Source organism: Drosophila suzukii, chromosome X (genome assembly GCF_043229965.1).
Source record: "Drosophila suzukii chromosome X, CBGP_Dsuzu_IsoJpt1.0, whole genome shotgun sequence".
Classification (NCBI taxonomy): Eukaryota; Metazoa; Arthropoda; class Insecta; order Diptera; family Drosophilidae; genus Drosophila; species Drosophila suzukii.
In genome coordinates this window covers 14,875,154-14,900,154 of record NC_092084.1, presented here as the reverse complement: position 1 = coordinate 14,900,154, position 25,001 = coordinate 14,875,154, and the positions used below count along the sequence as shown (strand labels likewise).

Genomic DNA, 25,001 nt, shown 5'->3' with positions numbered 1-25,001 from the left:
ATTAAAATACCATACGCCACAACACCAATGTATGTCAGAATTTAACATTTAAAAAATGTATATTCCCGAAAAGCTAATATAGGTGAATTCTTGAATTTTGATTCGGTGTTTTTCGACTATTTAAACCAAATTGTGACAAATATTGAGTTTACACAATTTTGTATCGGGTGTTCCTCTATATATGAAGTATAAATTTGAATTATTTATTTAGCTTTAAGCCTCTTCCCGCCAGATTTTAATGTGGTTGGCAACAGAGTAGTGTTAATGTCCACACTGGGCTATCGCCTTTGAAAAATCGATATCAGCAGCCGTTCTATCGGACCTATCGTTCTGCGATAACATATTCCAAACGAATAATAAATAAATAAAAGCATTATTATTAAAGAAAACTTAAACGCAGGGCAGAAGGAAGCTACCGGACAACAAGGTTAAAAGGACGTCACTCGGGTTTGATATTTCGTTGAGTTGCAGGCACCGTAAATCGCCGGTAAGATGGGTCGCCGCTCCATCAACACCACCAAGAGTGGCAAGTACATGAATCCCACGGACCAGGCGCGTAAGTACCTCCATTGGGCCCACATTCCACATTGAACCCACCAGCCGTACCTCTACACCCTTTCAGGCAAGGAGGCTCGCAAGAAGGAGCTCAAGAAGAACAAGAGACAGCGCCAAATGGTGCGGGCGGCGGTTCTGAAGAACAAGGATCCCTCACAGATACTCGAGGAGATGGAGAAGATCGACGAGATGGGTGGGTAACCGCGAGAGAAAGCATTGATCTCTTCCAGCCACTGACGCAGTGCCTTCCATTTACAGAGTACAACGTGCTGCAGCCATCGCCACTCAACGAGAAGGTGCTGCGAGACAAGCGGAAAAAGCTGAAGGAGACTTTCGACCGCGTGATGCGACTCTATGTAAGATTGGCCTAATGTGTGCCGAAATAAGTTGCCGCTCTCAACATCCTCTATTTCTTTTCCAGCACAATGACGAGCCCGAGCACTGGGCGGACCTCAAGCGCAAGGAGGTGGAGTACGAGAAGAAGCGCCTGAAGAAACAGCAGTACTACGAGAGCGTCAAGCACGCCCAAAGCGTCCAGATCGATGAGATTCCCCTGCCCGCACCGGTGTCGGCGGCCATTCCAGGCGGTCCCGCTGGCGCCGCTGGCGGACCGGTAGTGCCGGGATTCGGTGCCGCCGTTGGTATTCGTCTTCCCCCGCCGCCCATGACCATGGCACTGCCGCCCTATGCCCCCGGTGCTCCGCCAGGCGTGGCTAAAAACAGCGATTCAGCTGCCAGCGAGGCACAAGCGGAGAAGTCCAAGGAGGACGAGGAAAAGGATTGGCTGGGTGTACCACCGGGACCGCCGCCGGATCTGTTTGCCCTGTCCGAACTCGATTCCGATGCCGAGGGCAATACGGACTACGATGGCGAGGGCGAGGAAGAAGAGCAGGAGTCGCTAAGGAAGAGCAAGGACAAGGACAAGGACAAGGAGGCCACGGAACCGAATAACCAGAACATTGATGATTTTATGAAGGAAATGGAGCATGTGCACAAGCGAAAGCATCGTAAGCTGGCGGCCAAGGAAGACGAGGCGGAGAAACAGCGGGAGGACGACGAGGACGATGATGACTCCGAAAAGCGTTTGGAACGAGCCTCTAGCTCGGATAGGAAATCCGCCAGCAGTAGCGACAGCGACGACGACGATCAAGATGAGGATGAAGACGAAGAGATAGTCGAACCGCCTACCAAGCCAGCATCTGTAAAATCCTCCTCCACCACGGCAGCGCAACCAGCACCGGCTCCTCCAACGGCGCCGACACTGCCGACTATTCCGTTGCCCCCTGCGTCGTCGGTGCCAGCGCCTCCACAACTGCCGCAACTCCCGCCTATTCACAATCTTGGGCCGCCGGGCATTATGTACCGACCTCCACCCTTGCGACCACCACATGCGGGCTCCGGTTTTGGCATACGCATGCCGCCTGGACCACCGCCCGGAGCGAGGCCACCACATGGCCTGGGACCAATGCCCCGCATGGGCATCAGGATGCCGCCAGGACCGCCACCGGGCTTGCCACCTCGCCTCGCCCACCATAACAAGCAGGGAGGCGGCGGCGGTCCGCCCAAGGAGTCCGCCAAGGGTGTGACCACCATTACAGCCAAGCCACAAATCAGGTGAGTTTTTTGGAATGCCTTTAGATTTTGTTCTATACCTATGTACTGACTTTGTCTTGTTTACCAGGAATCTGAGTGCGGATGTCACCCGCTTTGTGCCATCCACGTTGCGAGTGAAGCGCGAGGATCAGCGGCGAACGGCGAGGCCCAGGCATGCGGCCAACGATGGCCACCACGCCCCCTCCGAGTCACACACCAAGCCGCCCACCAAGGACGACGCCTATATGCAGTTCATGAACGAGATGCAGGGCTTGCTGTAACGCTTAAAGGGAGTCCTGTAAATTGTGTAGTCTAAGTCTTAGATAAAGCGGGTCATTCGAACCAATATCCAATGCGTTGCATTGGTAACTTCAACAATAGTTTTTTTTGTAAGATTATGACAAACAACAAAATAAACCTGTATTTTCGTTTTCAATCTACAAAAATGTTAAAATTAACTGAAAACAGTTTCACACCCATTTTGATTTGAGTTTCTTTAATTTTACTTTCGAATACTTTGCATATTTATTAGAATGGTTTAACGAAAATATTAAAAATTATATTGTATATATTATAAGTTATTTCTTTATGATTTTGGTATACATTTCAATAGATTTAAATCATTCGCTATATTTACATGCTTTGGACCGAAGTGTTAAATATGATGTATAATTAAGGCGAAAAAAAAGAAAAGCGCACATGGAATCACTAGTTGCCATTGGCTTGGACGGGAGAGGAGGATCCTGCCTTGATTGACTTCTTGCTGAACGGCCGCATCTCCACGATATCCGCCTTGAGGGCCCGGAAACTCCTTCGCAGCGAATCGGAGACCTTTTTCGTATAACTCGTACTATTGCTGCACTGGGAGAGCTTGTCGTCGCCATTTCCATTCCGCAAATCCGTAGCCAGGGGACGTAGTTCATCCTCCGCAGGCGTGGAGTCATTCAGAGTGTTCCGCAGATATTTGCGGTTGAAGTGCAGCTGCGGTGTGCCCCACTTGCGCTCGAGTTCCAGGCCTCCATCGCCACCACCGCCGGCGGACACCGCGTCCTCCTCCGAGTCCGGCGTGGCCACCGCCTCCTTGGTCTGGGCAGTCACCTCGCCGATGGCCTCCTTGTAGGTGCGCGTAATAATCATGCTGGTCGGCACGCTCTTTCCATTGACTCCTCCATTCGGGGTCTGCTCAAGGTCCACAGGCTGCGGGAGACTCTGTCGAGGGGGTTTCGCTCGGCGCGGTGACTTGACCGCCAGCACACTCACGCGGTAGTGGAGAACCTGCTGAGTGACAAGGGGATTTAGCGAATGCAAAACAATTAAAAAACTATTTCTGTATAAAAACCGTCAAAAGAAACATGTTTTTCCTAGGAAATTTAACCATTTTTTTAAACATATTTAGAATATTGGTATAGGCAAAAATCGCTTGCAGAAAGGTAATCAAAAATTCGGGACCAACGTTAAATCATTTTATAACGATTTCTTTTTGGATTAATCTTTTTTTTCAATGTGAAAAATGTACACATTTGTTTTACTACTTCTAACTTTTAAAATGTTTTAAAAATTGTTTCGCTTCAATTTTTTTAAATACTTTAACTTATGCATTTCAAAGTATGTTTTACCATAATTGTTTTAAAACTTTAAAAGCAAATATAAGTTTAGAATTAGATATATGTAGTTTTTAATTACTCAGGCTCTCTGAAAGTGGTATTCAACGCAAAAGTTCTCCGAATTTTTCTTATCGCCCATTCGCTGAAATAAATTATCGATCCTTATCTGGCACTTATAAGTGCAATTTATTTTACTAGCTTCGAAAAGCATTTTAGCAAAAATAGAACAAACAGTTCAGGAAAAAAGTGATCTAGTTTTGGCGATGATAATAAACCGGTCTTTAAAAAGATATAAAAGTCGGATTTTCAACATTCTTTAAAAACATTTTTTTTTCGTTTTAAAGGCATTGCATTAAAAAAACTAAAAGCTTCACGAAAACGTAAGTAAATTTTAAAGCTTGAGAAACAAGTTTTAAAGAGAAAATAGGATATTTAGTGTAGTTAAAAACTGGAAACAAATAGCCCAAAAGCAACTGCTTTAAAACTAGGATACATGGGTTTGGAAAATGAAACCATAAAATCTTCCTTAGCTCGTATTTTATCAGTCCAGAACCGAAGGGTTTTTAAAGACTATACTTTTTAGTTTGAAACATGGGGATGAGATGTCTTAGTCGGTATTCAGAACTCACCTTATCCTGGTCCAGGAACCGATTGAGCTCCGACAGGGGAATGCTGACACAGGTGCCCTCCATGAGGATGTCCTTGTCGTACTCGCTGTGCACGGGGAACTTCTGGGTCATGGACAGCGCCTCGTTGTCCGGCTGGAGCACGGTCACCTCGTAGGCGTAGTTGTACTTGCTGTCCCGCCGATTCGAGGTGCAGGTCATGGTGAACAGGATGCGCTGCCGGTCGTGGATCTCGTAGAAGTTGAACATCTCGTCGTGCGCCTGGAAGACGTAGTAGCCGGTCAGCGGTTTCCGCCGTGTAGCCAGATTCCACTCCAGGTCCGCGCTGCTCGAGCGGAACAGTCGGTCGTCGTGGTTCTCCTCCAGATGGTCCTTCCATTGCACCTCGCGTCCCTGCCAGCGGCAGTCGCCCCACACGCGACCCATGAAGCACTTCATCGGCTTGTACATGCACTGCTGTTCGTGCCACGGCAGCAGGACCACTGGCATCCGCACCTGGCAGCCGCCGGAAGCGTGTCCGCACCGGAAGTGCGCCTTGGCACAGAGGGCCTCCACAGTCAGCGATCGGGAGTTGGTGAACGGTTCCTAAAAAAGAGAGGATATCCCATCATTATTGGGTAGCTATATGAAAGTTATAGGGTCACTGGGCTAATATCATATCATATTTTCATTTCATATCATTTCAGGATCCGTAACAAGACTCACTACTTATTTTTTATAAATAATAATAATAATGAGAGGGTTCTTGGAGAATTTCTATAGAAACATTACTTAAGTATAAGCGTTTTTTACTTTATCTGCCTTTACCGATGGTATACATTATAATTATACCTAACAAGTTTGTGATATGTTTAGAAAGCAAACAAGTAGGTCTTCACTCAGATGGTGATGGTTTAAAATCCCGTATAATATTTACTTAAGAGAATAAACTAACAAAAATGATAAAGACTATAAATATACCTAATGCGTTAAGGCTAGAAACCCCGTTTTAAGAGAATATTTTATCTGCAGTACGACGCCTTAAAACCCCACTTACTATGGAAAGTATTAACAAGTGGAGGAGCTATATTTATACTACTTTATAGTGCTGATAGTGGGTCCTCTTGAGAATTGATTAGAACACCCTCCTCCATTAATCGCAACCGGAGATCACTCTATCTTGCGCCTGTCAAAGATCGCAATCTCCGTCTAATTTTTGTTAGTTTCTACCCATATTTGCACGTCACTAGATAAGAGAAATATGGAGGGGATATGATATTGATAACCGAACATGGGGACATGGGACTGACGTCAATTTTTACCTTGCACAGTGGGCACATGAGCAGAATGCGGGTGCACTGCTCGCAGACACTGTGCCCGCTCTTGCAGAGGAGTATGGGTGCCTTCATGGCGCCGGCACAACCGGGACACCTTAGCTCCTCGATGAGTCCCTCGTAGTGGCGGGCGGAAACGGTGGCCGGTGCTTCTTCAATGGGTGTGACTGGGGTTTTTGCCGCTTTGTTGGACGTGAGCACACCCTCGGGAAAGCTCTGGCGCATCAGGGAGTTGTCGGGCGAGAGGGCTCCGTTGCTCTTGCCATCGCCGGCACCTATGCTCCGCGTGCGTCCCAACATGGGCGGCTTGGGTGGCGGCGAGAGCGGGGATCGCAGGGTCACCACATTGGGACTCGGTAGGGTGGCGTATTTAACATTTAGGGTGAGCGTATTCGGTGGCTGGGGCTTGGACTGCTCAGCCCTTTCGGGAACCTTCTCCTGCTCCTTTTTTGGGGTCGCCTCTGGTGCTTTCTCCGCCACCTCTTCGGGAACTGTCTTCAACTCTGGCTTTTGCTCGGCGACTGTCTTCGCTTCCAGCCCTTCCAACTGCTTCAGATCCTTCTCCAAGTCCTCCTCTTGAGTCGTGGGACCATTTAAGTCCTCCGAAACCTCCTCGTTGATCGTGCTGTTGAGGAATATGCGGCGCTGCTCGTTGATCTGCTCGATGCTCTTCAGTTGACTCAGAATTTTCAGATCCTCCTCTTGTCCTCCATTGGCTAGCGCAGACATTTTTCAGAATTTTTTTAGTTGAATGTTAGTGGTTGTATAACCGCCGGGAACAGTTGCTCCAAGCTCGGGGGCCAGAATGTGCTTTTCTTCTGGCAGAATTCTCCGCTGGCGTTCGCCACTCGTACTCCCGTATCTTATCAGAGAGACGCCTAACTAAACTAGCTGGCCCGGCAATCGATTTCGACTTGTGATGTGTGGTGATATACCCAAAGCCCAAACCGAAACCGAAACCAAAACCAAACCTACATATCAAGTGCACGCCCTGTTGGCCTGTTCTTTTGCCTTCTCCGCCGTGGTAACAATTGTCTTCCGGACACCACCAATTGAAATGTTGCATTTGAATTTGAATTATTGGCCATTTGTGGTTTCCCCCTATTTCGGTTTCTTTTTCATTCCATTCCTTTCCTTTCCGCCACTTCCGTTGGGCAAATACCGCAGCAATCAATGTCAAGGTGTTGACGTGTGGCGAGGGTCTAGCGCACAGTACAGTGGCTATCAGTATGAGGAACCAGTAGCTACAGGAAAATCCACACCTGGAAATAGACAATCCATTAATAATTATAGTTTAAAAAATATATAAAATGAATAGATATATAAAGTCTCCATTCAAGAACATATTATATGTATTTCAAATACTTATTACATTTTTACTTACCTTTTGTTTTTAAAAATAAACGTAGTTTTCCGTGCTCTTAAATTTGCGGAACTTAGTTTATTAAACGAAAACTGTACTTTCTTTTGTCAAACTGAAACACGCTCATGCATGCCTCATTTCTGCTCTTTAAACATTGTTCTAAGCAATTAAAATATAAGGTGCAAGCTAATATACTTTTTATTGGTTAGTTAATCAGTTAATAAATAACAACCCATTCGGGTTACTACTGTACATGTTTGTGCATGCAATAGTTATAAGCTTAGACAGAACAACAAAGAGCAACAAGCAACTACATGAAAACAAAAGGCCGATGCATCGATCGATTATCCTGTCAATCGCCTTCAATCGAAAAAATTTTAAAATTAATGGAATTTTTACTTAAATGGAATAACTTTTGAAAAGACAATAGCAATATTAATAATTCAAAATTTGAGTTCTATTTATATTTTTTATAATGTAATATTAAAAACTTGGTGGTGGAAATAAGTGTAAGTTTGACATTATTCAAATTTTGAAATGTGTACTTATTTAAAATTCGATACTTTTAAGTACATAATTAAACTGAACTAGTTCCTTTATTGAAATTTTTAAATGTGTATTTATTTTAAATTCGATACTTTTAAGTACATAATTAAACTGAACTAGTTCCTTTAAATGAAACCTTTTTTTTTAAATTAAATATAACTATTATTAATAAAACACATCAAATAAATACATAAAGTTATACCAAACATAATTATTTAACTAGTTTTCATATTTACCAACATATTCATAAAAACTTTAAAATCGATAGATTTTACATACATACAGAAGTGTGCATATCGAACCACCTAACGTTCTACTGAAAATTCCGTTAAATTCAAACCAAAATTTAAAATAGAAGATTAATGCTTATTGTAGATGACGAACAAAAAATGTTCTCCTAACTTAGACAGAGAGAAAAATTAAAAAAAAAAATTGAAAGTTATATGAACAATTTGTGCAGATTAGGAAAATCACGTCTATGGTTGTTGACAAAAACCCGATAACTAGGAAGCAAAGGGGATATTTTTCGGATTGTTTTCATTGTTTTGCGAAGATAAGACCAGGAAGTACACAAAACACGCGTCTTCCATGCCGCTTCCCACTCAGAAGAAGCATCTATTTACATAAGAAATCTTATCGGACGAGCCACTCAGCTCGGCTAGCTAAATCGTGTAATAAAAGATACTTAACATATATGTATATACATTGGTATTTCAGTGACCGAGGAATCGGGGGAACAATGTCAATGCGTTGACATTGAAGGTTAAATGCCGGCAAAGGCAGTCAGTCGGCTGTTGAATTTCGGTGCGCGCGCAACCAGCATCCGTCATCCGTTCATATATAGCCACATATAGCCGCCCATATCCATGTCGCCACCACGTCACATTCTGAAGCTCAGCCTGGAGGAGCAGCGCCAGTTCATCGATTCCTTCGACCTGGTCATTAGCGACTGCGATGGCGTTGTCTGGCTCCTGGTGGGCTGGATTCCCAACACCGGACCTGCCGTGAATGCCTTGAAAGCGGCCGGCAAGCAAATCAAGTTCGTGTCCAACAACAGCTTCCGTTCCGAGGAGGCTTACATGGAGAAGTTCCGGCACATAGGCGCCAAGAATATCCAGGAGGACGACATCGTTCATCCGGTGAAGACCATTGTCAGGTACCTGAAGAAGCACAAGCCGGGAGAGCGGGTGTTCTCCCTCATGTCCCTGGAGGCCAACGAGACGTTGCGTAAGCACAACATCGAGTTCGAGTCGCTGGTAAGAGAAAAAATTTATTAGTAACAGCCAAAATACATATAAATATATGGAATAGGGCTTTGCTGTGACTTGCATTTTAGATTTCCGAATTTTCTAGTACCTTTAAAACTTATGATAACTCAAAGTGGTTTTAAAAGAGTATCTAGGCAATTTAGTGAAGCTTTTGGAATTTTAATATATGATTTTCAAAGGGTACACATTTGTTAAATAGTTGATGGATACACAATTATTCTCGTATTTATTAAATACCTAAATTGACTTTCTGCCTTCCAGCAAGTCAAGGAGCACCTCACAGCAGCCTCGTTGGTGGATCACCTTGCCATCGAAAAGCCCGTGGGCGCAGTGCTCTTCGACATCCACCTGGATCTCTCGTATGTGGAGCTGGCCAAGGCCATCCGGCATCTGCAGGAGAACGAGGACTGCCAGTTGATAGCCGGTGGCAGCGATGTCATCATGCCGCTGGCGGAGAATCTCAATGTGGCCGGGTTCTTTGACTTCCTGGAGCATGTGAAGCGTTACACTCAACGGGAGGCCACATTCCTAGGTAAACCATCGCCCCTTTTGGGCGAGATGTTCAACGAAATGTTCGAGATCCGAGAGCCCAAGCGGTGCATCTTTATCGGCGACACTTTGGTCCAGGATGTCCAGTTCGGCAAGGCTTGCGGCTTCCAATCCCTCCTGGTGCTCAGTGGCTGCCTGACCAAGGAGGATATGCTGAATGCCCCGGTGGAAGCCCAGCCGGATTACTATGCAGACAGCTTGGCGGACTTTACGCAGCTGCTTGAAAATATTAAAAAATAGATTCAAGAGCCTACATAGCAGGAATATCAAAAGAAAAAAGCTACCTGAAAGAAACTATAAAATCATAAGAGTGGAAACTAAAATATTCCTTAAACGAAAACCGATCCACCGCAATGTTAGATGTTTTGTTATGGCTTTTAAATAAAGCCTAAACACCTATTTAATATTGTTAAATCAGAAACTATTTGTAACCACTGTTGTTCTGTAAAATAGGCATTTACTTTCGAATGCAATGGCGAATTTAAAATGAGTTTATAAATGTTTACTATCCCGAAGTTAATGAATTTATTTGGGAAAGGTTTGTTTCTAAAAATTTCAGGGTCAACCTTTATTAGTCGATTTTCGTAAACATAAGGAGACAAACACGATTTTAGATTTCCAGGTCTTCGGGATGATACAGTTCCGTGAGTAGCCGGTACACATAAGATGGGGCGTGGCCACCGCTGAAGGAAAATGTCATAAATAGTATAATAAATCCATTGAAACGCGGCAATATATAAAAGTATCACTACGTACGTATTGGATATGAAAAGGGTAACCAGCTCTGGTGGCACATAGTCGAACATGGGACTGTAGACCTTGGCCTCGCGGGCGGGAATCGAATCGTAGGGGATCACATCCTCCGCACAGCCGACCATGTTGAAGGCATCCTGCTCGCACAGATGCAGCGGGGACAGTTTGTACATGGGCGCCAGCACGATGACCGGCACGGAGTAGTGCTTGGCAGCCAGGGCCACTGTGTAGGCTCCGCAGGCCGCTCTCAGACCGCCATTGGCCAGGACACTGTGCGTGCCGATGATTACCTTGTTGACGCGCGACATCATCGCAAAAATGGCTGCATCTGGAATCACAACGATCTCCACGTTCTTCTCCGCCGCCAAGCTAGCTGCCAAATTGTGACCCTGCAATGGGAAAAGGTGATAAGGGTAAGGAAATAGAAACTAGAGCCTGCTACTCTATTGGTTTTGAGTCTCCTCTAACTTTAGAGTTTGTCCAAATCCCACTCGTGTCAATAAAGGGTCTTCGGATCACCCAACTCACCCGACATGCTGGCGCACACTCGGCCACGATGATGGTGAGGAACTGGCGCTTCTTAATCGCCCGCTTGAGGAAGTTCTCGACGCTGCGTGAGTGGCCCAGGGTTAATATGATCTCCGACGAGTGGATGTGCTCCTCAGCCTGCACACAAATGTTCTCCGAACTGGTTTCCAGCTCCGTTTCCACCTCCTGCAGGTGGTCGAGCAGGGCCTCCCGCAATCCCTGTTGCGGCACCGAGTAGTCCACGCTTACGTTGCTCTCGCTTGTCTGGGTGACCAGTTTGTGGAGCGACAGTGAGGCCTGCGAGTCGTCCGCGAAGTGCTGCACCTTGGCGTGCAGCAGGTCGAACTCTTCGCGTGTTAGCTTCAGGATCCTCCTAGCAATGTTCGAGGTGACCGTCTCCTGGGGCAGAGCTGCCTGCAGGATTTTGCACTGGCCGCGTACAATCTGCATAAGGGCACTGCCAAAATGGAGGGATATGAATCAGTTAGTGGGTCATCCTTGGAGGTGGAAGTCAAAGGCTCAACTTACTCCGCATTCTGCCAGCTTTTGCTCATGATGATGTACTTGAAGATGTCCAGTGTCTTGTTGGTTATGCTGTAGGATCCCTCCACCAGCCTACACGAGATTGTCCACTTTAGTGCCCGGCCGCAATGCAATGCCTTCCCACCCACTTACCCCACTTTGATGGCGTGGATCAGCTGGGTGACCTCCTTTAGTGGCTGTTCCCTCATCCTGTCCTGGCTTCTCTGAGTTTCACAATTGCCCAACAAGTTGCCTGGTATTTACCTGTAAATATGCAAGCGAAATCGCACACGGACTTGTGTTATCGATAAGCGAGCTGGCGAAAGCACACGCTAGTGATGAGCAGACCGGTTTCGATTGCAATCAGCTGCTTTGTGCAAATAGAAAAAGCTAAACAAATAAGAATGAACGTTTTTAATTGTTGTATAAACTTTATATCTAAATTTAATGTATTTATTTCCCCTAATTATAAACATAAGCAGCTTGTCTTAAATACATCAAGCCGTCAACTAATTTCTGGTTTCTCTGGATTTGTTTTTTGTGTGATTGTTTTAATGGCCTTCATCTACTTCTTGTTGTGACGTATGTTTGGCCGCACCTGTATCAATAAAAATAATGTAAGCCCACTTTGTGCGGTGGTTTTCTGAACAATATTCAAATCATTTTCATTGCTTCTGAATTGTTACTTGAAAAGTATGTTTTTGTTTGCTTTTGTTAGTTTTTGTTCTTTTTTTTCTTCGCGTCAACAACAAAGAAAAAGAACAGGCAGAATAAACAAGAGAATCTTAAAATAGTTTTCTTTATATTTACCTTGAGAATCTTGAGATATTTAAATTAGTTTGTTTAGTTAGCTATAAAAGCCCTTTCTATGCACCTTTTAAATGTTAGCCTTTTTTGCAAGCAGCTCTGGCTTTTTTTGCAAGCACCGATGTAACCGCTGCAGTGGCAACACTGTGGCTATCGAAAAGCCGGCCTCTGCTGCTAAAGCAACAACAACAGTTGAACGCAGAGGCGTAGCGAGACAATGGATTAAAGGGTTTACCCCTTAAGCATTAAATATGAGATTTCAATTTCATTTAACTTAGTGCAAATAAAAAAAGATGACTCAGATTGCTTTCCCTATATTAATTGTCTGACCCCCTGATTGAAATCCGAGCTACGCCCCTGGCCGCGGCAACAACAACCACATGGGCGGCGATAAAAAAGTCGCCGCTGGCAGAAGCTTCGGGCTCAGATTGTTGTTTACGTGTCGCCCGGTCCGGTGTGGAGTCGTCTTCTCTTCTGCTCTTCTGGCCAAAGCCACAGCCAAACCAAATCGCACGGAACGAACCGCCAAACGGAACGGCAAGCCGTCGACTGATCTTGGCCAGAAACTGAATCCACACATTGTGTACCAAACCAACTCCGGCATTTGTTTGCCTTTGGTTTTTATTGGTTTTAGAGTTGGGGAAAAAACAAGGGAGTTTGACGCGGAGCAGCATGAATATACACAGTGAGTATATGGCCTTTAGTCGAGTGGCGTTGCTCCAGCGATACTGACATGGCGCTCCTGCCCGCCCCCGTCTCCTATTCTTATTCACATCGACCAGTGAACGCCAATACCCTGAAGTACATCAGCCTGCTGACGCTGACCCTGCAGAATGCGATCCTGGGCCTCAGCATGCGGTATGCCCGCACCCGACCAGGCGACATCTTCCTCAGCTCCACGGGTGAGTGCTAGCAGGTGTCATCGGGGTCATCCGGTTGACCGGGTTCATCAGGTTCAACCGGTGGTCGAGCGGCAGTTCCACGAAACCTCAACGTGGGTCTGTCCACGCAAGCAGTAACATCAGCAGAAAAAGCCACAGAAAATGGAGTGGGAGGAGGAGTAGTAGCAGTAGTGGTTCGGGGAGATGTGGAATGGCCGAGGAAGCTGATAAGCAGCCACTTCCGCATGTGGCACCTAATAGTTAGATAACATTGTTTGCGTCTTCTAATGGTGCTATTCTCCAGGGTTCTTTAAAGGTTCTTGGCTCACATTTTTGTGTTCGTTCTGTTTTCTGATCTCTTAGTAATTGTACTTTAAAAATTCATAGTTGATAATTTTTCACTTACCTAAAATACATACAAATAGTTTGGGTTCTCTCAAATTAAATCTTTTTTTTAGTTTACTTCTTGAAACGATTTTTGATAAATGTGATGCATTTAAAATGTTTTAATATTCTGTTTTTACCAATTTTAACAAAAGGAAATCCATGTTAGTAGTTCTGAATCTGTGTTTTTCGAATTAAAAATCAATCAATCTAATTCCAACTAGATACAAGTTCAACAATATTTTGTATAACATACTGCTAGGGTTAGGGATCCCGAAATTTCAAACACGTAACTCGATTTGTTTTTTATTTTGTTCGGATTGTTTTCATTCTTAATTAGTGTGGCTATAGATAAGCTACATATCTCTACGCTTTTTTAATTGTATCGAGGACAATTAGGGTAGTTTGACTCATTAGAAAATCCAAAAAACTACAATCAAATTTTAATGGAAGTAGCTGAGTAGGTTTAATTGCCATAGGCTTTATCACTTTCTTCCGAAACTTGACTGATTTCTTTTATCACCTCCGCTTGCAGCCGTGCTAATGGCCGAGTTTGCCAAGCTGATCACGTGCCTGTTCCTGGTCTTCAACGAGGAGGGCAAGGATGCCCAGAAGTTCGTCCGTTCGCTGCACAAGACCATCATTGCCAATCCCATGGACACGCTGAAGGTGTGTGTGCCCTCGCTGGTCTACATCGTCCAAAACAACCTGCTGTATGTGTCCGCCTCCCACTTGGATGCAGCCACCTACCAGGTGACGTACCAGCTGAAGATCCTCACCACGGCCATGTTTGCTGTTGTGATCCTGCGCCGCAAGCTGCTCAACACACAGTGGGGTGCGTTGCTGCTCCTGGTGATGGGCATTGTCCTGGTGCAGTTGGCCCAAACAGTGGGACCATCGAGTGGTTCAGCCGGTGGAGCTGCAGCAGCGGCCACGGCCGCCTCCTCTGGAGGAGCGCCCGAACAGAACAGAATGCTGGGTCTGTGGGCCGCACTGGGCGCCTGTTTCCTTTCCGGATTTGCGGGCATCTACTTTGAGAAGATCCTCAAGGGCGCCGAGATCTCTGTGTGGATGAGGAACGTTCAGTTGAGTCTGCTCAGCATTCCCTTCGGACTGATCACCTGCTTCGTAAACGACGGCAGTAGGATCTTCGACCGGGGATTCTTTAATGGCTATGATGTGTTCGTCTGGTATCTAGTCCTGCTGCAGGCCGGCGGTGGCTTGATAGTGGCCGTGGTGGTCAAGTATGCGGACAACATTCTGAAGGGCTTCGCCACCTCGCTGGCCATCATCATCTCATGTGTGGCCTCTATCTACATCTTTGACTTCAATCTCACACTGCAGTTCAGCTTCGGAGCTGGTTTGGTCATCGCTTCGATCTTCCTATATGGCTATGATCCGGGCAGATCGGCGCCAAAGTCGACTATGCAGGGTCCTGGCGGCGATGAGGAGAAGCTGCTGCCACGCGTCTAGCTCTGGAGGAATCCGGATCTGTCAACAGTATTTGTCTACAACCCGGAGGCCGTTCGATGATTGCATCTAATGTTCTTGATATTCCCCACGTTGTGTGTATATATGTTAGGGTGGATATTAATGTCTGGACAATTCGTAGCACTTTCCCCTTGGAAACGATAGTTCTAATGTAAAGCAAATACTTAATTATTTATGTAATTTAAATACAATTAGGGTATTCAATAGCTAACGTAAAGTATAGAATATAAAATGATAAATTCGAAATGCACAATTTTATATATCATTTTAGTTGTTACTTTATAAAAGCAAAGGAATACCGAAAACGTTTACTGGACACATTTTCTTTACCTATTCTTTTGTAAATATCAACTTGGAGTTGATTAGGTTGAGAACTCATAACAATTTATAGTTTTAATGTTACAAGAGAATTTTGGACAATTCCCCGCAGTATTTTTCAATTATTTTTACAAAACGTTTTTTTATATAAAGGTCTTTATTCCGAAAATATCTAAATAACCTATATATCGTTATTAAAAGCTTCGAGTTGTCCAAAAAAGATTTTTTGCACCCCATTACTATTATATTTAATGTGCAATTATACATTATCATCTTTCCTATTTTTGAAAATTGTAATATTTGTACTAAAGTCGAATTACTCGCCAAGCGTTATAAGTATGATTCCATATCGAGTCAACGCAACTCTCAATTTTTTGTCATTTTGTTCAAATAAAAATAAGACAAATTATAAAAAGGTTTTTAATTTGGGAGTAGGTGTAAAGACAAAATTAGTAGAATTAAAGACAATTAAAAAATTATATGTATTTATTTTAATTATTGACAAAAAAACATTAAAATTATATGTATTTCCTGGAAATCTGAAGGACTACCTATTTTAACTAAAGAATTCCGAGTCGTTAAACTTAAATGCTCGTTACTTTTTAATGATACCGTCCCAAACTCTTTTTAATGAGGCTAATTGCCCACAGAATTGTCACGTGCCTTGGTTTATCTAACTTTTTGATAGCTCACGTTAATAAACTAGGAAACTGTTGGCCTTCCCCACTAATAAAAAATAATTCAAATAAAAGTCATATAATTTTTTTGCAAATTAGCAGATATCATTTACAAAGTATTTGCATTTGCAGGTGTAGAATTACAGAACATCTTAAAAACTGGAACAAAATTGAAGTCATCCGGCAGAAGACTTAATATAAGCTTTACGAGTTGCCACCGGGTAAGCGATGGCTCCAGATGAGAGTATTGAATTAAAGTTACAATATGGTGCATGACCTTAGGTGCTAACGAGGTGGGGACGTTACTCGAACCAGGCGAGTCTCACGTCATCAGAGCGACTCTGCAGGGACATCACCAGTTCGAAGACGCGCAGCGCCGGGCCCAGCTTCAGGCCAAATCCGTTCATCACATCCTGGCGGGTGAGCAGCAGCAAAGAGGCGCCATCGATGTCCTGGTATCGGAACACGTTCGCCTCCTTTGGATAGTGCTGGGCAACAAAGCCGACGACCTGTTCCACGGACCAGGTGGCTACCGGCTGGGCCTTTATGTCCACGGGGCTTTCTGCAGCTGCAGGTGGCGGTGGCGAAAGACGTGAGGGAGGCGATTCCTGACTTTGCTCAGGCTGGTCTTGATTCTCCGGCTGCACAGGCACGATCTCCTCCGCCTCTGCCTCCTCCTTCTCGACCTTCTCTACCTTGACCTCAGCTGGTTGTTCAGGCAGCTCTTCCTTCTTGGCCTCCTTCTTTTCTTCCTTCCTTTCCTCCTTCTTATCTTTTTTCTCTTCTGGTTTCAGCGGCGGACTTCGTTTTCCCAGCTTCTCAATCTTCGCTGGCTTCTCTTGACCAGTGGGATCAGATTGGACACGCTTTTTCCGGCCCGCATTCGATTTCCTTGGCAATACTGGAGGGTCGTCACGGCTCGCATTAGATTTCCTGCCCCCCGTCTGCTCCTCGCTGGACGGGCTGGTGTTATTGCCACTATTGCTCGCCTCGCATCGGAAACACTTCCACTTGGGATTGGTATCGACGACTTTGTATTGCTTGATGGTGGGGTCGTTGCAGTCCGCATGGTAGGCCTCCACGCACACACTGCAAATGGGCAGATCCCGGCCCTTAACGTTGCACACCTGGCAGTAGCGACACTTGTCGCACTTGTACTTCTTGCGGGCCGTGCTCTGATTCTGGAAATGGATCGGCAAACACGGAAAGTGCCCTGAAAGAAGACGAAAAAAGGGTGGTGATACATATTGATACAGATTTTTTATATTTAAAACCATTTGATGGATGATTTGGTTGTCAGTCGCAGGCAGTACTGTCGCATTGACCGGATACTGGACTATTAGTCCTTGACAAAAATCTCTTATAACATTGACAGCAAAAAGAAAAAGTTGTCAAATGTGAACTTTGATTTGACAGACACACTTGGCTTGATACAATGATAGACAAGCTATTTTTGTAAAATTATATAGTGTTCTCTGTGAGCTGCATTGCCTTTTACTATCTTTGTGAACAGTAATTGCAAAGAAAATAAGGGTTTGTTTCATCAGTAAGCTGTGGAGATGTTAGGAGTGATATTGGCCAAACAATATACAAGCGGAATACTTCGTACTCTTACAAATTAGCTGTGATGTCATTAAATAAGAGACATTTTAAAGTGAATTATCAACTATCAAGACTTCATATCATAAACCATTGACCCAAATAACTATAATACTAACAGAGGCATACAATCTACTTTGTCTATCCGTTGCAAACATTTGATCTTATCTTAAGTTACTAGTTGCATAAAGTGGGGATATGGACGATGTTTCTGTAGTCATGACACTGCTAATTGGTATGTATTCTTAATCATGCTATAACGTATTTATTTGCCTGCTACGAACACTGTATAAATCAAAACTTTATTTTCCCTGCAGCAATTTTTCCGGATCTTGTGAATTATAAACTTTAAAAACCAATTTTGCCATCATATCCTTTCTTAAAAATCTGATACCAGGGCTTAAGTAAGATAGAAATCCGTTTTTCTATAGTAAAGTGGAACACTGATAGATATTTACATTTCTGCATGCATCCTTTGCAGGTGAGAAAGTTGCTCTTGTGACCGGAGCCGCGTTTGGGTTCGCTTTTGCCACACTTCTGGCACGTGTCGAAGTTGCGATTCTGCGCCGCCTGCTGCTCCGAAACGGCCGGACTGGGTGTGGACTCCTGCGAATCGCTGGTCTCCTTGGCAGTTACGTTGGCAGGTGGTGACTGGACATTGCCGGTGGACGCAGCAACAGCAGCGGCTGTAGATGCCGCTGTTCCGCCAAGGGAATTGCGACTGCTGGCCCGGGACACATAGTTGTCCGAGGGATCGTACACCTGCTTGGGTTTCTGCAGCAGATGGATGGATGGTGAGCCGGAGTGTTGACAGTGGCAGAGATGCAGGCCACACTCACCTTGACGCGGCCCGTCGTGCGAACGGAGGCTCCTGGTATCGAAGCATCCGAAACGGCTGCGGATGAAGTGGCCGCCGATGCAGTGGTGCCCACGGGAGATGTGGCTTCGTGACCGTTGCTGCCGGCACTGCTGTTGTGCGCCGCCGGTTGGGCCGGCGCCTCCTCCTTGTCCTCGTCCTTGGTTCGCTTCATGGTCGCCGCTGAGTCCTCGGAAAGCGTTGCAAACAAAACAAAAATTACTTGCGCGCTCGGATGGAGTGTGACCGTCACCGCCAAGTTCAAATACCAGCCAGGTATTGGTAAGACCAGTTTCAGCGGGCTAGTATTTTCGTAATTTGCTCCAATATTTGTATTTCCCCTAAACATTACTCTGTACCATGGGCTTTTATTACACACTCTCTTATTTCATGGGTCTTTCCCTTTTTGGAATAACATATTATCATTAACTCTTCGCAGCAACTTTGTATGTAACTATGATTATTTATTACTGGCTTGTTGGTATTTTTTCTACTCACTCCCCCGTTGAACGCGTTAATACGTTATCTACAAACTTTTCGTCTTGATATTAAATATTTTGAAATTAATTAAATATAAAGATATGCCTCCTTTTAATGTTATTGATAAGCTGGTGGTGGGCAAGTAATGAAAATTAAATATGGAAATCATGTACCTATGTTTATTTATGGGAACGCGTTATTTAGATTCGTTTTCTCGTCGGCATGTTTAACTAAAACAAGATTTTAAATTCTAAATTTCCATATGTTTTTAAAGCTTAAATACTAATTTTAGGTACACAAGCGAAAGAGGAAACAAACCTAAATATGTTAAGTAAATCATGGTACTTAAATAGATGCAAATAATTGTATACCATTGCAGAGGATATTATAATTTTGGACGGAAGTTTGCAATGCAGTGAAAGGTCCTTTCCGAACACATAAAGTATTCATATGTATGTATGTATGTATTCTTGATCAGCACCAGTAGTCGAGTAAACCAATCCATTGGTTTTAAAGTTATCGGGATAAAACTATCTCAAATGTTTTCTGCCGAATTACAACGTTTCTTAAGTCTGTTTTCTGTGTATCACTGAATTAACATTGCAAATTTAGGGCAATAGAAGAGCTCCAGAAAAAAATTGATCATTTAAGCAATTTCATTTACTACAGCCAATCAAAACTAGGTTAAAGAATGTACTGAATTAGGATGATTATCTAATCATTGAAAAAATAACGATCTCTTAAGTATTGCGGCTGTCGATTTTCTTCGTTATTCTTAAGAATGTTGTTATGACTTTGAAAACAAAAAATACAAGAATAGCTAAGCTAGAAATTTCAGATTTGAGTTTTACGAAGGAAGGATTATCTGAATATGTTTACCTAAATAGCGAGTTATATTTAGAAAGCATTGCTCTAGCCAACAAAAAATGATGTTGTTGGTTATGTAAAAAAGCAAATACATATTGCTGACAAGAGGATTTAGATTTCTCCATAATTCCCAAGAATGTTGAAATGCCTCAAAAATAAAAATTGGAACCCAAGAAATGCATTCCTTGTAATTGAAAGATTCGTTTGTAAACAGTAATCGTTGTCTTTTAATGCATGTCTTAACGTTAAATAAGCAATCAAGGCTCTACAAACACTCAATAAGTACACAACTTAATTTTGGAATTAATTTACAATTGTCAGCTATGTATAAATATGTTGTAATTTCTCAAACTGTGCGTTTTATTGCGGTTCGTCTGTGCGAGGGAAGCGAGGAAATCAATGCAAACAGCAAGGCCCCTAATCGATCTTAATGCGGCGTCCATAACGCCAGGCCAGACGCACCAGATCCCGATGGGACAGTGCCCAGGACAGAAGGCAGGCTAGCCCAGCCAGGACACCCACGCCCAGATGTGTGGCAAGGCCAGAACTTTGGTACTGCAAAGAGTGGGGACAAATGTGAAATTAGCAGCATACTCCCGAGAAATACCTTCCAAAACTTACCCAATAACAGACGATCCCGGCCAGGAAGAGCGTGCCTCCGAAGAGTTTCCCCGGCCAGAGGCCCAGCAGCGGATCCAGCGAAAGCGGTCGATACTGATGCCTGATATAATAGGTGCTGTACAGAATCCTGCTCAGCATGTTTATGCAGTTCGCGAAGATGAAGCCCACCGGGCCAAATATCCCCGTCAAAATGTAGGAGAGCACCAGGAAGCTAATCGAAAAGATGGCCATCAGATAGTTGTACTTGTCGATATCCCGACTGGTGTTCGTGGCAAACATATAGCCCTCGCTGATCCCATTCACGGCCAGCAGATAGATCGCCAGGCAGTGCCACTGCAGCAGGCTCTGTGGCAAGCCGCCCGCCACAAAGTCTGGGCCGCCGTAGAGCAGCAGGACTGGATACGAGTAGCTCTGCCCGAAGGTAAACGCAATCAGGCCAATGGAGCTCACGCCCAGGAGCAGATTGTTCAGGACACTGCTTGCCTGGCGGACGCGCTCCTGCGGTTGCTTGGCCAGTTTGGTGTCCCGGGTCAACGTCTGCGTGAAGTAGAAGTACGAACTGTCCTCGATGGGTCGGAAGATGAAACGGGCCGCCATGCTGCCCAGGTTGTTAACCACATCGTAGGTGGCCTGCTCCCCGAAGCTCAACACCGGCGACACGGACATCACATATTTCTCGCCCTCCGTGAGGATTTGCTTGAGCACGCCCTGCTTTACGAAGCTCAGTGTAAGTGTTTGCAGTTCCCGGTTGAAATGCTTTCCATTCGGATTGAACATCACGCCGGGCAGAAAGTCGTTCAGCTGCTTGAAGGGGAAGTCATCCATGTGCTCGTAGAGGGAAACCTGCCAGGCTTTCGGAGTCGCCGGCTTCTTTCTCGCCTGCTGGGCCACGAAATCCTTGAAGCCCTTAAGGTAAAAGTAAAAGAAGCCATATTGGCCCAGGACAATAGTCACGGCGCTGGAAAGCTGAGCAATTGCAAAGGCAGTGATTGCCGCACTGCGATCACCGGTGACTATCCACAGGAAGATGGCGGAACGCACAAGGATGTGCAGCGTATTCAGCATGATCTTCAGCTTTACGAAGCAAAAGACCTGGGCCACAAATACCGCTGACTCGGCTAGCAGTTCTAGAACGCAGGAGAAGGCCACGGCATAGCAGGCGAACTCGTACTGCGAGGCGTAGATGGCGTCCACCGCCGACAGCCAATTAAGCCAGATGTACAGACAAGGAGCACACAGAACAGCGCAGATGGGCACCCTGAAAAGAGATTACGCATTAGAGGATAATCGAGTCAGGGATAAAAGGTTCATATTACAGTGCAAAATTGACTTTAAGTTCTATTTAAGCCCTAGAAAATTATAATTCAGATACATAAGTAAACCAATTCGATGCAGGTTATGGAATACCAATTCCATGGTATTTACAGGTGAAGATTTACCTTATCATTGACATTGAACTTTGAGATGTAAATGGTACTCTAAACACAACTCTAAACATAACTAAGACATATCCCATTTGATGGCGTTAAAAGCTAAGAATGTAAAACTTTCACAGGACGTCAGACAGGACACCTAGAAGCTATCCAAACCATTGTCCTCGCCCCTGGACACTCAATAAGTAGGATAGGGAACTTTACGTCAAGGCATTAACAGACAACCCAGCGCATTTTTAAAGTGGCAAAAGCTATGAAGGTGAAACTTTTACAGGACGTCAGGTGGAACACCACGTAGGCAACCAGAAGTCGACGAGCATCCCCTGGTGCCCAGTCACCGGGTACTTACGTGAGCCACATCTGGTTGATCAGCTGCGCCCAGGAGCAGCGGTCGCCCTGCTGGGCATTGGCGCTCAGGGCCGCCCGGTTGATGGCCTCGCGGGACAAGAAGAGCAGGGTGCTCTCCAGGAGCAGCAGACGCACGTTCATGATGCCCAGCACCTCGCGACCCACATGTCGCACAATGTAGGCGTTGATGCCGAAGGTTAGGATGCGGCACAGTATCTGCGGGGCAATAAGATGACGACGGATGGATGAGTAATGGATGGCTGAGGTTCTGGGTGAAAACACAAAATAGATTTGGATTGTGCGCTCACCTGAAAGATGATGCTGAAGCCGGCGCCCAGCAGGCTGCTCTCGAGCACATTGCGCGCCATTCGACCCCGTTGGCCAGGCTCCTCCAAACAGGGTCACAGTGCCCGTGTGTCCGAGTGGCAAAAGCAGGAAGAATCAGGGCCCAATTAGTTGGCCAAAACAACACAAAAATTCTCTCACATCTGGATTCTATTGCTTATCGATAATTGGCAGGTGCTGCGAATCAGCTGTTATGCTATCGCTCTTCGATTGCCAAGCGCGCTTTCTGGTATCGATAAATGGTCATTTGAAAACTGAATTGACGCGGCACTTGAAATATTTTTGAAAATAATCCAAATTTCGAGAAATCCAGTTGTCTTACATTTGTACTGGATATGATCTTTGTAGTATTAATAGTCAGAAGACCAACAGCTAATAGAAATCAAGGAATCATTTCTACTTAAAGGGAATGTTTTTGACTAGTTTGATATTATTCTAACCTAACATATCATTATTTTGAAGAGTGGAGTATTTTTAAGCTATAGACATCCTTTTAAAAAGTTTGAATATAGAAAATTATATGGTTCATTTAGTTAGCATTTACTGTATTTTTGGGTTATATCACCTAATTAGGTTCTTAACTTAAATATGTATGTACACTATTTGGACAAAATTCTTCTTTCAGATGCTCTTTGACTTGTCAAAGCCATAGTTGAGTTTTTACAATTTATTTGCGTAATTCCCATACTAATGAAGCTTTTAAGTCGGGACACGGGCGGCGTCGCATTGATGAGACCTGGAGACCTGGGGACTTGGAGACTGACGCCACCAGGCCAGTGAGATCTGCTAAAGATCAAATCTTGACATGGGAGTCACGCGAAAAATTACATAGACCACAAACAACAACCACAACCAGAAGAAACAATGCCAACAGCACGGATGACGGACAGACGAGCAATGATGTTGTTCCAGTCGCTTGGAGTCGCCTTGCCGCAGATACAAAGATACAATATCTGTGTGTCGGGACGGGTCGGACTAACGCACGATTCTGTTGGATCGGTTGGTTGTGGGACCTGGCTCCCATTTGGTCCCTGGCGGCCGGCGCCACTGTCTGCCATTCAGCTTCCTGTGGGTGGGCACGTGACACGGGCTGAGGATCACCCTATTCGATAGATATGAATCTGGGCTTTAAAAAAGGTAGGTTATAATACAAGGCTTTAAATGTATTGTGCTGGCTTATAAAACCCTAAAAGGAGGATTGTTTAATCATGATCAGAAATCAGTACAATTTTATAAAAGCATTTTTAAAAGTTCTCGATTTTTTTAGGAGCTCTAATAAGAGTTATTGTAAATATAAAAAGCAATGTTTAGTACTTTTTTAAAATTATTTTCTTTGCTATCGGTAATGATTTGGGGTCCACCTCTAGTGCGCAGCCAGGTAATCAGATAAAAATATATTATGACGTACCAGACCGACTTTTCATTGTTAATTGAGCGGCAGCGGCAGCGGCAGCTACGTAAACGTAAACCTTTCCCGGAGCCCGGCCCTGAATGATTGAGATTGAGACGTGCTTGATATCTGTTGGCATCGCAGCGTCAGAGTCGGTAGTACACTGGAAAAAATCTTATGGCACGCATCTTCTATGATGATTTAATACTTATTGAAAACATCCGAAAGATACAAAAGTATCTGAAAGGTACTTAAAAGCTCTTGTATAAATTATATTTCTGATTTATGTAAATGAATTTACTTTTTCAGTGTAGGGGCGATGCTGCGTCTTCGTCTGCGTCGTTGTTGTTGTAGTTGTTTTTTTTTTTTGTCTGGCGTCTCCCTTATCTTGTATCTCTATCTCGACTGCCTTCCCTCTCGCTCGCACTGCCTTGGTTTTTTTTCTCCTTTGCCTTATCGCCTTGTATCGCTGCTCATGTGTGTGAATGTGTGCACTCAAAGAAATAAAAAGCAGACTCGATTAAAGCGAATTTATAAATTTATAGATACACTTTTACTAATTTAATTGCAGTAAAGATACAATTTATGAAACAAATACCATTCCTAGGTATATATGTAAATTAAAAAGAAATGTTGATATGTTAGCTTGACCTTATTTAACATAAGTTTTCTATTGTTTTCTTTTATGTAAACTAAAAAAAATAAAATGTAGGGAAAGCAGAAAAATGTAATGAAAAATCAATTAAACTATTTTTTCATTTCAAGCCTATAATATTTATTTAAGCTTTTTTCAAAATATTATTAAACACATTAACTATTTATATTGCTATAATAATTGTCTTTTAAATAAAAAAATAATTAAAATGGTAGAAGGTAAGTATTTCAATGTATTTTGGCACGTACTAATTTTAAACTAAGCTTGGTTCATGCTTCTTTTTTTAAATATTCAAGCGATTAAAAAAAGCCAAGTTATAATATAACTTTTATGTAATACCTATAATTATAAAGCATGCACAAAAACATTAATTCTATGGAAAAAAAAGGATTTGATGTGTCGAAATCGCTTGAATAGTAATATTAGGGATCAACTATGAATGTGCCGAAAAGTATGCAGTGAAAAAGGCTTACTCGTCTAAGTGATTAATCCATTGTAACCATTTTGTTGCATACTTTTAGACACCTCAGTGAGTGATTTTAAAACCCAAGGGATTTCTTTGGCCCCCTTAAAATATGTATTCTATATTTGTGTTAAGTGGGTGCACCACTTTTCGCGCAGTGTACTGT

At 44.0% G+C, this 25,001-nt stretch overlaps 7 protein-coding genes across 11 annotated transcripts; 3 read left to right on the top strand and 4 right to left on the bottom strand.

Moving 5' to 3' along the window:
* Positions 1-307: 307 nt before the first annotated feature.
* LOC108019169 (WW domain-binding protein 11) lies at positions 308-2,725 on the top strand. The gene is made up of 5 exons (XM_017086929.4): positions 308-556; positions 623-748; positions 814-911; positions 977-2,169; positions 2,237-2,725. The coding sequence occupies exons 1-5, from the start codon at positions 493-495 to the stop codon at positions 2,427-2,429; spliced, it is 1,674 nt and encodes a 557-aa protein (XP_016942418.1). The 5' UTR covers positions 308-492; the 3' UTR covers positions 2,430-2,725.
* Positions 2,699-6,837, bottom strand: LOC108019168 (uncharacterized). 3 transcript variants are annotated; one of them, XM_017086926.4, is made up of 3 exons: positions 5,680-6,837; positions 4,382-4,963; positions 2,699-3,426 (listed from the first exon to the last, which is right to left on the bottom strand). In XM_017086926.4, exons 1-3 carry the CDS (start codon positions 6,418-6,420, stop codon positions 2,857-2,859), a joined length of 1,893 nt encoding a protein of 630 aa, XP_016942415.2. In that variant the 5' UTR covers positions 6,421-6,837; the 3' UTR covers positions 2,699-2,856. The 3 variants fall into 3 exon arrangements, with proteins under 3 accessions (XP_016942415.2, XP_016942417.2, XP_036675750.1); XM_017086928.4 differs by having other exon boundaries at positions 2,699-3,423; positions 5,680-6,832; XM_036819855.3 differs by lacking the exon at positions 5,680-6,837 and adding an exon at positions 5,339-5,419.
* A 1,535-nt stretch (positions 6,838-8,372) lies between these two features.
* On the top strand, positions 8,373-9,932 carry LOC108018905 (uncharacterized). Its single transcript, XM_017086497.4, has 2 exons — positions 8,373-8,856; positions 9,130-9,932. Exons 1-2 carry the CDS (start codon positions 8,467-8,469, stop codon positions 9,655-9,657), a joined length of 918 nt encoding a protein of 305 aa, XP_016941986.2. The 5' UTR covers positions 8,373-8,466; the 3' UTR covers positions 9,658-9,932.
* Positions 9,919-11,533, bottom strand: eIF2Bbeta (eukaryotic translation initiation factor 2B subunit beta). Its single transcript, XM_017086495.4, has 5 exons — positions 11,374-11,533; positions 11,227-11,313; positions 10,699-11,155; positions 10,174-10,559; positions 9,919-10,100 (listed from the first exon to the last, which is right to left on the bottom strand). Exons 1-5 carry the CDS (start codon positions 11,427-11,429, stop codon positions 10,028-10,030), a joined length of 1,059 nt encoding a protein of 352 aa, XP_016941984.1. The 5' UTR covers positions 11,430-11,533; the 3' UTR covers positions 9,919-10,027.
* An 881-nt stretch (positions 11,534-12,414) lies between these two features.
* On the top strand, positions 12,415-15,516 carry Ugalt (UDP-galactose transporter). 3 transcript variants are annotated; one of them, XM_017086528.4, is made up of 3 exons: positions 12,424-12,712; positions 12,810-12,929; positions 13,828-15,516. In XM_017086528.4, the coding sequence occupies exons 1-3, from the start codon at positions 12,700-12,702 to the stop codon at positions 14,763-14,765; spliced, it is 1,071 nt and encodes a 356-aa protein (XP_016942017.2). In that variant the 5' UTR covers positions 12,424-12,699; the 3' UTR covers positions 14,766-15,516. The 3 variants fall into 3 exon arrangements, with proteins under 3 accessions (XP_070853855.1, XP_016942017.2, XP_016942015.2); XM_070997754.1 differs by lacking the exon at positions 12,810-12,929 and having other exon boundaries at positions 12,415-12,712; XM_017086526.4 differs by lacking the exon at positions 12,424-12,712 and having other exon boundaries at positions 12,726-12,929.
* A 325-nt stretch (positions 15,517-15,841) lies between these two features.
* Positions 15,842-18,500, bottom strand: Lint-O (L(3)mbt interactor in ovarian somatic cells). The gene is made up of 3 exons (XM_017086557.4): positions 18,217-18,500; positions 17,836-18,151; positions 15,842-16,991 (listed from the first exon to the last, which is right to left on the bottom strand). The coding sequence occupies exons 1-3, from the start codon at positions 18,406-18,408 to the stop codon at positions 16,081-16,083; spliced, it is 1,419 nt and encodes a 472-aa protein (XP_016942046.2). The 5' UTR covers positions 18,409-18,500; the 3' UTR covers positions 15,842-16,080.
* Positions 18,501-19,783: 1,283 nt separating this feature from the next.
* Positions 19,784-22,487, bottom strand: LOC108018921 (man(5)GlcNAc(2)-PP-dolichol translocation protein RFT1). The gene is made up of 4 exons (XM_017086513.4): positions 22,291-22,487; positions 21,984-22,198; positions 20,202-21,459; positions 19,784-20,135 (listed from the first exon to the last, which is right to left on the bottom strand). Exons 1-4 carry the CDS (start codon positions 22,348-22,350, stop codon positions 19,998-20,000), a joined length of 1,671 nt encoding a protein of 556 aa, XP_016942002.2. The 5' UTR covers positions 22,351-22,487; the 3' UTR covers positions 19,784-19,997.
* Positions 22,488-25,001: the final 2,514 nt, after the last annotated feature.